Genomic DNA, 15,901 nt, shown 5'->3' on the forward strand with positions numbered 1-15,901 from the left:
TAAATTATGTATGAAGTAATATTCAATTAAGGCTTGGCAGCTTTAATAAAAATAAGGAAATATAAATAGATAAAGAGTACAACAAGCTTACAAAAATTGTATTTATCAAATTAGATACATAACTCATCAAATTAGCAAAAAATATTTTTCTTTTTTATCTAAATAATAACAAACCATTTGTTATCAAAAATTACAAAATTTTTATCTTTAAAATTATCGGAAAACTAAATTTGAACTGATTTAATGGAATTCAATTTTGAATTAATGAATATTTTTGAAGATATATGTTTAAGAACTTAAAACTTGTCAATTTAATGTTAAGTGATTATTTCAGTAGGTATAAAATGTTTTTAAAAATAATTTATTATTGATACACAATATATTTGTATAAAATTGATTGATTTTTCAGTCGCTTAAAATTAAATTACAATTTTAATTTTGTTCCGAAATTTATTATACATTCTCAACATATATTCTCAATTAAATAATCAAGCTTCCAAACATGATAAACCAATTGGAATATTAATGCCGATAATGAAATAATTTGTTATTTATATTCAAATTCAGAAAAGTCGTCCCTTCTTAAAATGTTAAATATTGACAAAAGTCAGAACTTCAAAAATTCTTATAAATAAGTATGCAAAGTAAAATTGCATCGATTTTCGAGAAGAGGTGAGTCAAGTCGAGAATGCACATACAAAAGTTAAAGCGCTGATGAGCGCATGCGTATTGTCGGCAGTTCCGCTTCCATCTCCCTCGTCGACGCGTTTCCGTCGCGGTTGTTCCTGCGCTCTTCTGCCTGACTGCGAACATAAAACTAGGTTACGTACCTTTGACCCAGTAATCGCTCAGTTTCCGTCCACCTCTCCACATCTAAGTGCAAGTGTGTGAGAAGCAAACGATTCACAAGTAAAATATATATAGGCGCGGATGGACGGTCATCAAATATCATCGTTATTAGCTCCTCTGCTACAGTAACTCCTTTTATAAGTCGTCTTTAAGCTTTAAGCCCTGCCTCTCGAAATCTGATGAGTTCTTTCTATTGCTCTCACTCTCATTTTACAGTTTTTATAAGCCGTCATGCAGCTCTGCTTTTTCCGATTTCGCGATCTAAAGCTTACACCATTACCTATTCGTCACAAGCATATTGTCAACAGATTTGTTTTTGAACCTCATGATTCCTATTGCTACCTTCGCATTGAAAAAAGATTCTTAATTTTTGATGACGTAGTATATGAAAATTTGTGCGCGATTGCAGTTGAAATTGAGTGGGTAGTAATTGACTGACCACCGGATAAAAATTGAAACTGTGAAAAATGTGTAGCAAGTGTAGCGAATGTTGCCAAGGCTCAAGGAACAGTGTGGATGCTAGATCAACACCTGATTCTAATTCGGAAACTTCAGGTAACTTTCTCTCGATGGATGTTGCTTTAGATCTTTTAACATAAATGTCTGACGATTCACATTTTTTCAAACTAAGTCGAAAACTATGACTTTGTGAAACGTAGATTTTTCTAGTCTGATTTTTTAGTCTGCACAACATTTTAAATGTTTATTAATTCAAGAATCTATTTATAATAGATGAGTATATCAGGACGTTTTCTCTGAAACTTTTCAAATTAAGAGTTGCCAAGTAATTAATTATTACCTAGTTAATGGTCATTTCAATATAATTGAAAATGCTTTCAGGTATTTATGGAGTATTCATTATAAGCATTGTTAGTTAGTTGCACCTTTTGGACTCGTGAAGGTTTCTGCTTAAGTATTTATTTATAAAGACTTAAAATTTCTATGGAACCGTATGAATCTCCTATTATGTAAAATAAATATTGTAAGAATATAGGAATTTGTAATAAAATGAATGTGCCTTTAAAATGTCATGACATAGTACTTTCAATACATTGATATGGTGGTTTACGGTATTGAATTTGAAAATTACAAGTATATTCTTTTATTAATAGTATATTAGTAGTATATCATAGTATATTCTTTCAACGAATGGGAATAAAATAAATCAAAATTGTTATAACGTGCTAAGTTCACTAATCGTCGCGCTATTGACCTTTTACATGCTGATACAGAGATTCATAGTATTTCTTCATTTGCTTTTTTCGGATTTTTCTAATAATAAGAAATGGTTCAAAATCACCAATTGAAACAATTCACGTTCGAAAAATTTTAAGGAATTTTTCTGTATTATTTTGATAAATTTTTCTTGTTACAGAAGAAGAGTGGAATGCAGATGGCAAGAATCGCTATTCAAATGAAAGTGGTGAGTAAAATTATTGAATTACTTTCATTTGAATTAGTTTCTGTTTTTTGTGTTCTCTTCCTACATAATAAAAATACCAATTGAACGAACGTCAGCCATTTGAATTCGAAGTTTTTCGCATGAAAACAAAATTTTTTTAACATGTCATTATGGTAATGATATTATTATACCATTAGTCATTACATCGTGTACAAGATTAATTTTAGAACTTAACAAGTTGCCTAAAATTACTGAATATCGACGTAAAGCATTATAGTGCGATAGATTTATGAAAAATTTTTTATAATTACATTATTAAAATGATCATTTACTTATGTAATAAATTATTTGAAATAAATATAGTCCTTTATTATGGAGAAACTGACTAATCAATAGTAATTCGACACTGTTATAATAAATTTATTAACTTATAATAATTAAAACTCACGAAGATTCGTGGTTCACTTTTAAAAAGTCCTAATGAAATTACTGCAAATTACTGCAAGTTCTGAAACTGTATTACAATTATTTGAGACCAATCCATTACGAAATAATAATGCTATAATATAAGAAGAAACAAAGTATTGAACATAAACAAAACTATAATGGAATTAAATAAACATATTTTTTAATTAAATATACAGTAATAAATGTCAAAAAATTATTACTTTGCTTCTTAAATATTATTATCTTTCTTGTCAATCATTTTGTATTTTCGAATAAACAAAACCAATTTGAGAAATTTACTAACAAGATTGAAGAAGAAAACAGATCTCATTGTTATCCATTACTAATGTTGATGTTTTATTTAGAAATAATGTTTTGCATAAATACTGCGATAAATGAAAGAAAATTGAAAATTATTTTTTACAATTATACGCATATTATTCGTATATACGTATACAATTTTATATTATTCAAACGATTAATAAGCAAATTTGAATAATTTCTTGTTTTACGATTCTGACTATTTTTATAATAAGAGATGCTACTCTTAGGATATTAATCAGATAAGAGTATGCGCCTTAACATCCGTACATTGTCTTCGCTGAATATTTCATTCATTCGTCACTGCTTATTCTTAGTAATTAAAAGTATGTCTATTTAATTTTTATTTAAAAAAGAAAGAGGAAAAAAAGGTGATAAAATATATTATATTATAATCTAGTATGCTTGCAAATGTTTACAGTAACATTTTTTTTTTTCGAACTCATTTAATAGATTAATAAACGCTCGATGTACGTACATAGATAAAGCTGATTTTCGATTAATGATCGCTGCATTGTTAATTATTCAAGCCTCAATTTCGAAGGTTTATTCATACAGACAATTTCATTCGACGTGAGCGAGGGGCAAGAATCTTCAATTATACTCTACTTACGCTCTCCGCCCGTAACCCCTACATTCCATCACTTACGTACAATTGCCTGCCTATTGGACAGGCGGTAAGTTAGAATGCGTTAAGAAGGTAGTGGTGGTGTTGAGCCAAGTTCCAGAATTGCCATGTAGATGGCGGAACGGCTAGAGGGTAGCGCGAGACCGTATCGCGGCGAAAGTGGCGCCCCTATCGGACGCCGGTCCAACCACCCGAACATCTTTTCAAATAAGCCTCGCCCTTGCGCTTGAAACTCCATGGGGCTCGTCACTACGTCAGCCACACCCTACTGTGCACTTATCGCATGCTTCGACTTGGCTATATCCCGTCTGTGTACTGGTCCACGTGGAGTTATCTCATCGTACAATCATTTGCTATTTTCACTTACCGAGTCACTTCGTCTCTGAATCTTGGATCGTGAAATCTTTCTTTTTCGCGGGCGTAGCCGTTGTGTCACTTTCGCCGAATCTCCCGACTGGACCATCGCTGCTTGCATCGGATCATACCGTCAGTACGCGTAACTCGGATATTTGGCTCGCTTTAAAGACAGAGAGAGAGAGAGAGAGAGAGAGAGAGAGAGAGAGAGAGAGAGAATGATTGGGAGCGCGCGTGCGAGTGCGCGAGTAGCCCGCGTACAAGAGAGAGGGGGACAAAGATATATATATATATATATATATATAGAGTGAGAGAGAGCAGACGTGACGAGAGTGCGCGAGCGCACAAGCGGAGGACGCGGCGTTGCACGACAGTCGACGATTAGACGGCCCAACGTTGACATCGACGGATTGTCGACGCGCTGTGGTTCACCGGATAGCTCATATTGATTGTCAAATCTTGAATAGTAAACGTAAAAAGCCGCGGGCTTAGCAGAAGTCACCCCGGCGCCATAGCAATAATGATGCTTTATGACCGGCCAGTCAAGTAGTGGTAGCAACGTCAGTCTTCTGTAACGCAACGTAAAAAAAAAAGATAATGAACGGGGACCGAATCTGACGCCTCATCATCATCTTCCACCATCTCCTCCTTCTCCTCTTCCTCTTCCTCCCTTTCCATCGTATTCTCGTAATTCTCAAAGAAGCCGTCTTGGGTAGCTACATCCTTTCGAGTTAGATTATTAAATAGCGTGAGGCTTGTCGCGAGCAGTGCACGCGTCTAGTGATACGATACCCGCAGGAGGTAATGACTCGACTCTAGTGCAGCCCGCTAAACAATAATCTTCATTAGACTTTGAAGTGTTGTTCCGACGCCGTCGCCACCGCTGCATCGTTGCTGCTGCTGCTGCTGCTGCTATTGCTGTCGTAGCCGTCGCCACCGCTTCTTCTCTTTCTTAACGCATACCGTTTATCGCGAAATTGACTCTCCGATCCGTAAAAGTGATTTACGGGCTCTTAACAGGCCTGCGGAATCGCTTTGTAACGAATTCCTAGAGTACGAGATGTAAGTAAGGCATTCAAAGACCTCTCTGTTTTCTGTATCATCCACTATGCGTGTTGGGTATATGTCTCTCTCTCTCTCTCTCTCTCTCTCTCTCTCTCTCTCTCTCTCTCTCTCTCTGTTTCTTGACCTCTGGCTCCGTCTAAATCAACTACCTAGTTTCGTTTAATAGTACGTATCATCGTAGCCGGCACTACGTCTATGCCGCAATACTGCTCTTTCTCTTGGAACTTTTCATGCCGTGTGGCGGCTTCTGCAAGCTTGCCTACCACGTTTCGATTCAAGCTTTGCACTTTGTCTTGTCTGGCGGCGGATCGCGGTCTCGACTCGCGGCCCCCTTACATGCGCTGGATGCCACTTTTGGCCCCCTCCTGCCCCCTCGATGTTCCGCTTGCCGCAACCCTACTGCTACACGCATGCAATGCCACTCTCGCATCCAATAATATATGTATAAGTTCGCATTGAGCACGCACGTACATTCCGCTTAAGCGTATTCAGCAGAAGCTACCCTCCACGACTTGCGAGCGAGCTATAGATTTTTTGTCCATCTCGGCCTACACGCAGGACACGTAGAAAGTAAATGTTCGACCGTTTGGAGAGTGGAGACTTGACAGCTCATTTAATATTCAACTAGAGCATCTTTCACTCGTGGCCATATCTTCTCCGTACAGTTCAATTGAGCTTGAGAAATATTTCACGCGTCCTTCCTTTCTCATTCGTTAAAAGCCTCTTCCATCGCATGTTATCTTAACAGTTCCTCATAATGCTTAGCCTAATGTGATATTCGCATTCGGTGAGCTCTTAACAGTCTGATTATTCAGCATTTCGCAGAATCCGCGAATTTCAGCATCGTTAAAATCGATAACTATTAATATTACGATGTTGATAAATCACTTACGTAGGATCATAAATAAATTATCTATCGAATTTATACATGTTAAGTATCGAATTTAAACACAATTTTCCATTAATAATATTATAATTACTTAGCAACAATAGTAATGCGTAAATAATAAACATGACAATGGTAATATGCATAGTAGATGCAAAAATTTAATCTTTGCGAATATCGTAAAAAAATTGTAGTACTATTGACGTCATTCGATTGTTGAAGCTTCAAAAATACTATTCACGCCCTTAAAAGTCAATTAGCCTTTCGAGAATACGACTTACTCTCTTTTTAATAAATTATAATATTACTTTCATCATTAAAGACAAAATAAATGATACGCTAAAATATTCGTTAGATTCAATACTCTTGCTGAATATTTATTAAGAAGATTGACTATTGTACAATTTCCTTTATTACTAAACTGAACTCATCTGAATTTTACAACACCAATACTAATTCTACAATGTTCCATAACTTAAAGATCATTTGATATGGGCATGGATGAATAAGATAAACAGATATTCGAACAACGTCATATCTTCATAAACATCAGTGATTCAATCATTGTAAAGAATAGATTTGTGACCGTGATTGTTTTAAACATTAACGTATATTGTAAATATATCTTAATTCTTAAATTGCAATTGCAAACTTACAACGCTGTTTAAAGATTTAGAACTTTATTGCTTATATTATGTATAAATTAGAAATATATCCAATAGCTTTGACAATATCTATTAGTAATTAAGTTAGAAGTCCAAATTGAATTTGTTGAAACATGTTGAATATGAAATTATTTTAAATATATATTTACGACCTTAAAGATATGTTGCATCAATTTCATAACTAATGAACAATGCTATCCAATAATGATAAATCAATTTTTATTTGTAATATTAAGAAATATAATCGTTATTAATTATTTAAATTTGATCTTAATCATTTTAAATAAAGCAATTAATTTACTTTTTGTCATAAAACTGAAAGTAATTTTATTAATTTCTAATAAAAACATGATTAACATTTATGATAACAATTTTCCTAATATACGCTTAAACAAGACACTTATAAAAGATTAGTTATTAATCTATATTAGAATAATATTTAATCGTATAAATTGTGCATAAATTTTTTTAACTGTTTATTCGTAAAATGTATTCAAACTAATTTGAATGTATAATTTTATGAATGAGCAGATAGTTAATGTTTAACAGATAGTTATAAAATATACATAAACTATTATATGTGCAAACTACAGTTATAAACTAGAAACATTCGATTAAGAAAAATTATCCATTAATTCAAAACGGATGGAACGATATTAAATAAAAACTATTCGCTTACACATATTAATAATATAAGTTACATTACTATAGATAATGCTTTATATAAAAGTCTAATTTTTTTTTCAATGAAACTAAAATTTTAATAGTGCTTTATTTACAATTGTTTAAATAATCAATGAATTATAAAATGTAGATACGTAAGTTGTTTGCAATATACATTCAAAATGAAATTATTTAAAGAAATTTAGAGTGCTATATTATTTGATGCTTTACTTTTTTTATATATTATATAAATATATTTATAAAATATATTTTGCGTTGATATTACAATATAATATTAGAAAGATTTTTTTTCTTTCTTTTTTTTCTTTCTTTTTTTTTTTTTTAATACGAAATAGGTCTTATGAAATTCTTTGTGTTTCAGAAAAAGTGTCCAGAATTTAATAATAAATATTTTTACGTGTATTGATTGTAAACGATTATTTTTTATATGAAGCATTTAATAGAGTGAACAATTCTTTCGTGACTTTTCTTCGTGCAGCACGTAGAAACTTATCATTACGCTATAACAAAAGAAATAATACAAATATTTCAAAGGGATATGTATTAATAACTAAATGCAGGCTGTGATATTTCTTAAAAAGGAAGTTTTTGAATATTACCTAATGTTTTTATTGTTATTTTATTAGTTTTAATGTAATATATTCTTCTAGAAAAGTATTCAAATCACATATCAAATAAAATATCGTAAGAACATATTGTATCGGCTTGTTATTGTGTCAGAACTATTATTTCCATTCTAAAAAAAGAGTCATATAGCTGTTAATGTTAAAAAGATACGATAAATGCTAAAAGAGAAATATATAGTTTGATTATTTTTTTTTTTATATAGTTCATGTGTAAGAATATAAGAAAATTAGCACTTTCTTAAATTAGCTGCTGTTTTAATATGTTGTAATCATTATAAGAAGTAGGTAAAAAAGGATTGCTGTCTCAGGATATAAAAAATTTTTGTTCCGTAAATTCGTAAAATCTCGAATGTTATAAATCCATTATTTACCTCAAGAATGTAACGAGAATGCATTGACTTCGATGAACAAATACAAAGGGAACTTAGATCGTAGAGCTGTCAAATTTGCAGCTGCTTTAAAAATTCAATAGATCCAGTACAACGTCTAACGACACCCGTTGCCCTATGTTCCAGGTGGTACAGGAAAGGCGGAGGGTGAAGGGCCTAACGATCACCCTGGCAGGCGCATCGGGGGTGTTGACATCGGGATCGGCGGTGGGGCCGCCTTGGGGACCCAAGGCCGGACCGGCGGGGTCGGGGGCGGGCGCTCACGCGACGAACTCCGCAGACATACCCTCAGCGGCGACCATCAACCAAACGCCCTGTTGCATCACCAGCAGTTCAACGCGGTGGTCGGCGCTGCCTCGGGCCAGACGATTCATCCCCTACACCCGCGGCACCTACCACCGCCCCACAGCCAGTACGGGCCCTCAGCCCGACACACCACTATGGATCTTGAGGTGACCTGCCGTGCTTTAACAATTTCCTTTTGATTATAAGCTTTGCCCATGCACACTTTTTGCCACCCAAATGATCCGCTCTCTATGAATAACCTTGCAAAGCCGGTATATGGTAAAGTACATACATACCACATATACTTTATTGAATTTTATAAATTGATGGACTTGCCCTAAAAAGAACTTGGAAACCTTATGTTTAATGGAATTTTGAATGGAATTTGTAATAATTGTTAATAATTTAAATGCCCGAAAATTTTGTGAAGCTCTTAAGCAAAATCTTTTAATGACAATAATAACGTTGGCTACATTAATCCCTACGGTAATTTAATTTACTAACTTTATTTAATTTATCTGAACATGTACTGTAGGTACAAATCTGCTTCATTTATTAGTATTTAATCAATTTCCATTTCTAAGAATAAAAATGAAAGCAAATAGTTATTAAAAAGTAAGCTTACCAAGCGCTAATTACATAAATGTTTTTCAATATTGCATTATTATAATTATTATAATTCAAATAGATTTCAACCTTTAATTTGATTATTATATCAAATTATTGTAATACAAATATATATAAATATGTGTGTGCGCGCGCGCGCGCGTGTAGGTGGGTAGAATGAATAGTGAATGCGCGCGTGTAAATTTTACCTGACAAAAATTAACGATATGCAGGTTTCTTAATATAGGCAAAATACATGTACAACAATAGAACTTTTATTCCTATAAAAATCCTACACTCCTTGATTTCATGTAACTTTTGTGTAACTTTTATAAATTCATAAATTTCATATATTTAATATTTAATTTTCATATATTTATAAATTCATATATTTCATATAATAAAATACTTCTTCATATATATATTTTATAGATATTTTAAAAATCGATAATAAAAGAAGCAATATTTTAATCGACTGCCAACTTCAATAAATACTTATAACAATTCATATACACTTATAAACATAACAAATAAATTGTAATTCATATTATAATATAGAAATATATTTATAATAATATACAAAAGATAAATTGTAAAATAGTGCAAAAAATTTGTGATTGGACATTTTGTTATTATTCGATCATTACTTACGTTTAAAAGAAATATATTTGCTTCAATGTACAATATTACAATTTAATTTCAAAACTAAAATCACAATATCGAAATACAGTGTTCTAAAATGGCGTTTTTATTACAAAATTTCATTTTTACCATGGACAAACTCTATAATAGTAATCAGTTAGAACAGTGTTAATTAATATGTACCAAAATAGATGAGTTTATAGGTATCGGTCATACTTTTTATAAAATTATATATATCTTTCATATAATTGATGTATTATTATTTTATACTTAATGTTTATTACTGTTAAGATAATATAAAAAATAAAATTCTTGCTACTAAAAATTAAAATTGATTGTCTTTACAACTTTATTGAATGATTCTTATTGCTAACATTAATGTTTATATCACATTTATTTTTTTATTATTTAATAGAAATATCCGTAAATTATATTACTAAATGAATTATGAAAATTGGAAATAAAATAATGTATCAATATCGCATATTAAGATTATTGAATTATATTAAAATTTTATTAAAATAATTTAAAAAAGTATTGAAATTATACAAAATACAAAAGTATTATTTCATAAGAAGTAATTATCTAGCAAATTTATAAATTTTTTTCTACATTTATTTAATTCTATATCTTTATACTCATTTTTTTTACTAGTGAATAACGTTTACATAATTAATTTTTCACTTAATGTTTTATTGCTATTACTTGTGTGTACATTCTATATAACTAATAATTTTTTTTATATAATTCATCCGTCTAATTACAATTTATGTGTATTTCCATTGTTCTACATTATCAGATGGGAACCAAGTCTCGTCAAAGAAAGGTAATTTATTACTAACACATTCCGACTGTATTGTAATTTTGACTGTATGATCTTGCATGAGTAATGTATTTTTAGTAACACTATGAGGATATTTCGCTTTTTTCTTATATTTTCTTTATGTCGTTATAAAATTAAATTCAAAATTTAAATTATTCATATGCAACGTTTAAGAAATTTATTTAATTTTAAAAATATTAAGACAATAAATTCTTGGTGGTATAGTTTATAGTTTATAAATGTATTCAGATTTAGATTTCTACTTTTAACAAAATCTAATAAAATATTCACATAGAAAATAAATTTAAAGAGAAAACTGGAATTAAATTAGTTCGCAATATAAATAGATACTAATATTTAATCACTTTAAACATTTTATTCTATACATTTTGTACAATTAAAATTATACACAATCATCATCAGAAATAAAAAATAAAATATTGTTGAATTAGGACCATAAAATATGACCAAAAAAATAAAATGCGAGACAAAAATTAATATAATTAATTAAACTAAATAGATCCTTTAAGACACGTAGCTGTCTATTACTGTAGTAAACAAATTAATTATAAGGCTGCATTTAGCGACTTTTAGTTTATATTATTTTGGATTTAAAAAGATCATTTCTTTTATTAACAGTTGATGAATATACATTATAAATTTTCAGTCTCCTCTTCCACGAGGGTATCCTCCTCCATCTTCAGCAATGCTTTTCGATGATGATCCAGGAATTATGTCCGAAGTGGAGACGTCAAGTACTGGATTTCGTCGGGGTGGCAAACAAAGAAGCAGTTTGCCGGTTGTACGGACTCCCAGTAAGACTTTGGAACGTCCACTAGGTATTATTTTATTATATTATTAACGCATATTACCTTTAATTAAACGAAATTATTATTAAAAATAATTTTATTATTATTAGTTTGATTATTAATTTCTTTCATTTTCCTTTTGCACGTATATTTGTATGATTAAAAAATTGTCTTCATTGTAGATTATAAACTATTATAAAGTAATAATGATTTACTAGTCTGTATGTCTAATCATTTTAAAATATTTCAACAAACTCACCTTAAATAATTATTAGATATTTATAAGAGAAGTATAAAATTGATGTAATAATGCAAACATCAAATATTAGTATTTTTAAGGATTTTATTATTATAAGTTAAAAAGCGTATTATTTTGGATTTAATTTAAGATATACAGAATATTTGAAATAAACAGATTTGACTCGTTAACTACACAGTATTTATAAATAAGTAAAAACTAAATGAGAAAATTTTTATGATAATTTAAAAATTAATATAAAAATTAAAAATTCTGTTACCTTTGCTTTTAGAGTTTCTATTCCAAAATATTTAAATGAAATATGCTAGTTTACTATTTCATTATTATTCTGATATATATTTATATATAAATACTGAAAGGAAGCTTTTTTCAGGCCTGGTATTTCTGCAATATAGAAATGAAACTAAAAGAGCTTTACTACCTAATGAAATAACAAGTATTGATACGGTTAAGGCTCTTTTTGTCAGAAGTTTTCCTAAACAACTTACTATGGAGTATTTGGATAGTCCTCATGTTAAAATCTATATTCACGACAGCAACAAGGATATGTTTTACGAATTAGAAGATTTAAGGTTCGCTCTTCTTTTCTTATTTGATTTAAATATCATTGTGTTCTATTTATATTGTTCTTAGATAGGTCTATTGGTTTTTAAAATTAATTTACTTAAATTGAATATTTTCGTAGATCACATTTACGGGATATCAGAGATCGCAGTGTACTTCGACTTTTTGAAAGCGATGGTGTTGCCGGAATGCCAGGAACTCTTAGAGTTCCTGGTGGTCCCATGCTACCCTCTCATTGGGAGGATCCAAGTTATTTTAGTGAACCAGAGTTTGATAGTGAATTTCAGCATCAACACATCCACAAGAGTAAGGTAAGTAGATTATGGATTTGTAAATTACTTTATTACATCATGCTAATATTCTATAATATACAAATTTTTAATAAATTTAATAATAATATATAATTGAAACATTTTGAAATATAATTAATTTATTATAAGTAAAAAGTTCATTCATGATCCACATAATAATTAACAAGGAAAATTTATGGACAATAAGTATTTATGCATACATGACAGTGAAAAACCGAAGAATTATAATTAACTCGACACCATATAAAAAAAAGTTCTTATATATGCATACATGATGTAAGATAATTAATATACGATAAGAAATTTATATATATATATATATATGTATATATATATATATAAATATAAATATGTAGCAATATAAGCTTATAAAAAAATTACCATATAATATATTGTGTATATAACTACAAATTCTTTTACTAAAATATATTTTAAAATTTTCATTCTATTTACGTACAAATAACGAATTTATATTTATATTGAAGTATAATAAACATTGAATTTATAATGTTATATATTATATTTATTTATCAGTTTTTTATAACATTCGGACTCGTTGTGAATTTCGTAGATTCAAACTATAACAAAGAATTTCAAGTAATTCAAAATAGATTAATTAATCTGTATTTTAGTAATAATATTAAAATAATTACATCTAATCTAAATCCGAATTTTAAATTACAACTATAAATTTATTTATTTAGTTCTGTTCAAAAACGAAAAATTTAGATTCTCCGAATATTTCGTCTACAAGCTGCAACAATATAATTATTTTTCATCATTTTATATATAATAATTATTATATTCAGATACATGTATTAGTCGATAAAAATTTCTTCGCCAGTGTATTCTGTTAATATACATTAAACCGCTATTTTTTTAACAAAACATTCGCATACAAAACCGTAATGAAATAAATAAATGAAAGTACAAGATAATCATTTGGTTTATATGAATGGGGAATTTTTATATCTCAAGTTTTTTGACTTTTTGTAAATAAAAGAAAATGTTTGACAATAAAAATAAAATTATTTGTATACAAATAGAAATTAGATTTTTTTATATATATATATATATATTAATATAATACATAAAAATAGCATAAAATACTGATGAAAGTCAATTTCCAACTAAAATCGCTCCGTTAAAAAGTATTTTGTCATTATAATTGTAAATTTCTCATTTTTTTTAATCAAATTTTTACAAGCTTAATTTTAGTTATATGTTTTATACTAACTTTTAAGTATATATTTTATAATTATATAATTATAATAGTCTTTTAAATTTTAATTATTTTATAATTCAATATAAAGTAATTTTGTACTTATTTACCAGTCAAATCGTTTTTACATAAGAATTACATAAGAATTACGGTGTACATAAAATGGTTTTTAAATTCTTTTTGAAATAAGGTATTTTTTTACTTTTATGAATTCATATTAATGCTATATTATTATGATGTTATTATGTTGTATTATTATAATTTTATACTAAAACCAAATATATATATACATACGTATATGGAAGACAATATTGAATAATATTGGTAAAAAATGTTCTCTTTATGTTTATTTTATAAAGAATAATTTTAGTGAAAACGCCTTTATATAAATAAATTAATATCTATGCTTACGTACGTCTCTACATCTTTACTAGGCGGCTGAATTAATTGTCACTGAATGAAAATTATATTATCAAGCGAGATATACAGAATAGTTTCGGTGACATATGGCATTTGAAGCTATTTCAGTCACAATTTAATTAAAAAAAAATTACTGTATGCATTTAAGGTAGCATTCAAGTAAATATTATTAACACTTTATGAGTTATAATTTTCTTAATAATTGAAATCATTAGATTAACATTTATACAAGCTTTACCAATTTTTTACTATTTATACTAAAAGTATAATACATTCTCATATATTAATTAATTTTGATTCAATACAGATTATTAGTTGAATTTAACTTAAACATAACAAGATGAACGAATGTTTTTTTGTTAACTAAAAAAATTAATTCAATCTCTTTTAATAAATAATATTTACTTACATCAAGACAATTAATTTTCGATAATTGTCTTTAATTTTTAAGTTAATTAATTACTAATGTTGCATTTAAAATATTATCGCACAGACATTTTTGAAAGGTAAAGTCATATAAACATTTTAAAAAATTTTAAAGTCGAAAATTTGTTTCGTTTTCTTTAAAATTTTGTTTGAAATAAGAACCGCAAATACCAAAATTTTAAAAAATATCAAGTTAAATTTGAACAAATTTAAGACTAAAATGCTACCTTGCAAAAATTGCTTATACGGTAATTGAGGATTATTCAAAATGCCTTGCACGCTTGATTAGCAGGTACGTGGAGAGCTCCCGAATAAAGTTTCTTGGGTACTGTCCTCCAAGCCATGATAATGGCCTTTTCGAATGGTTCTTCTGTGCATCCGTTGCAAATGTTCATAACTCGCTTGACTTCCTCTTCGGCAGGCTCTCGCTCCTCTTCTTTATCTTTTTTTTTCTGCTGTATTATTGGAGATAGACTGAAGCTAGTTAAACCATTAAAGTAGTTACCGTTAGTATCGGTTAATAATTGTTGTGGTATTTGTTGAATGTACGAATCATCGATAACCGAGCCGTCGGCAAATACTAGACCGCGCTTCTGCTTCTTTTGATTCGACGTTAATGTTGTATTGTCACTATTTCTCCTTAATCTTGATGCATCTTTTATCTCGTCCACACTCTTCCATTTATCAATAAATTATATCGAATTAATTTTATTAAGTGTTTATTTCACATTGTAATAATTCATTATTATTAATAAATTTTTTTATGTATAAATGTTCTTAAAATTTATAATTCCTTTATAAAATAATGGTAATTTAAACATCTCAGGAAATTATAATTAAAATTATAATTAAAGAATTTAGAAGAAATTCAACTAGAAAACTTAATTTTATATAAAATTTCAGTAGAAATTTAAACACAAGCTCTTTCTTAATAAGATCTCAAACTGAAATTTAAGATAAAACTATGCTAACTAAATCTAAGATGTATACAAATTTGAAATCTGAGACTATAAATTAATGTCACAGTATCTTATGTAACATAAGGTTTATAATTCTATTAAATTTTCTTGTGGAATTTTTCCAATTAAATTTAAAAGTTTACAATTCGGTTTATTTCTATAACAATAAGATAAATTAATTTTATTTTTAAATAATCACTTTTTAAATATTCAAAAAATTTTATATTATATAATTACCTAAAGTAGAATATAGTAAGAT

At 28.9% G+C, this 15,901-nt stretch overlaps 1 protein-coding gene across 1 annotated transcript in view; it reads left to right on the plus strand.

The window, feature by feature from the left end:
- LOC105360018 (uncharacterized) overlaps positions 1 to 15,901 on the plus strand; it is a 93,347-nt gene that overhangs the window by 17,741 nt on the left and 59,705 nt on the right. Inside the window, exons 3-8 of the mRNA XM_011496790.1 lie at positions 2,225 to 2,272; positions 8,443 to 8,768; positions 10,649 to 10,675; positions 11,340 to 11,511; positions 12,114 to 12,312; positions 12,426 to 12,615. Coding sequence (XP_011495092.1) covers positions 2,225 to 2,272; positions 8,443 to 8,768; positions 10,649 to 10,675; positions 11,340 to 11,511; positions 12,114 to 12,312; positions 12,426 to 12,615 — 962 coding nt within the window. The remainder of the gene's footprint in view (positions 1 to 2,224; positions 2,273 to 8,442; positions 8,769 to 10,648; positions 10,676 to 11,339; positions 11,512 to 12,113; positions 12,313 to 12,425; positions 12,616 to 15,901) is intronic.

The sequence above is a fragment of the Ceratosolen solmsi genome, unplaced genomic scaffold, assembly GCF_000503995.2.
Source record: "Ceratosolen solmsi marchali unplaced genomic scaffold, CerSol_1.0 scaffold29, whole genome shotgun sequence".
Taxonomy (NCBI): Eukaryota; Metazoa; Arthropoda; class Insecta; order Hymenoptera; family Agaonidae; genus Ceratosolen; species Ceratosolen solmsi.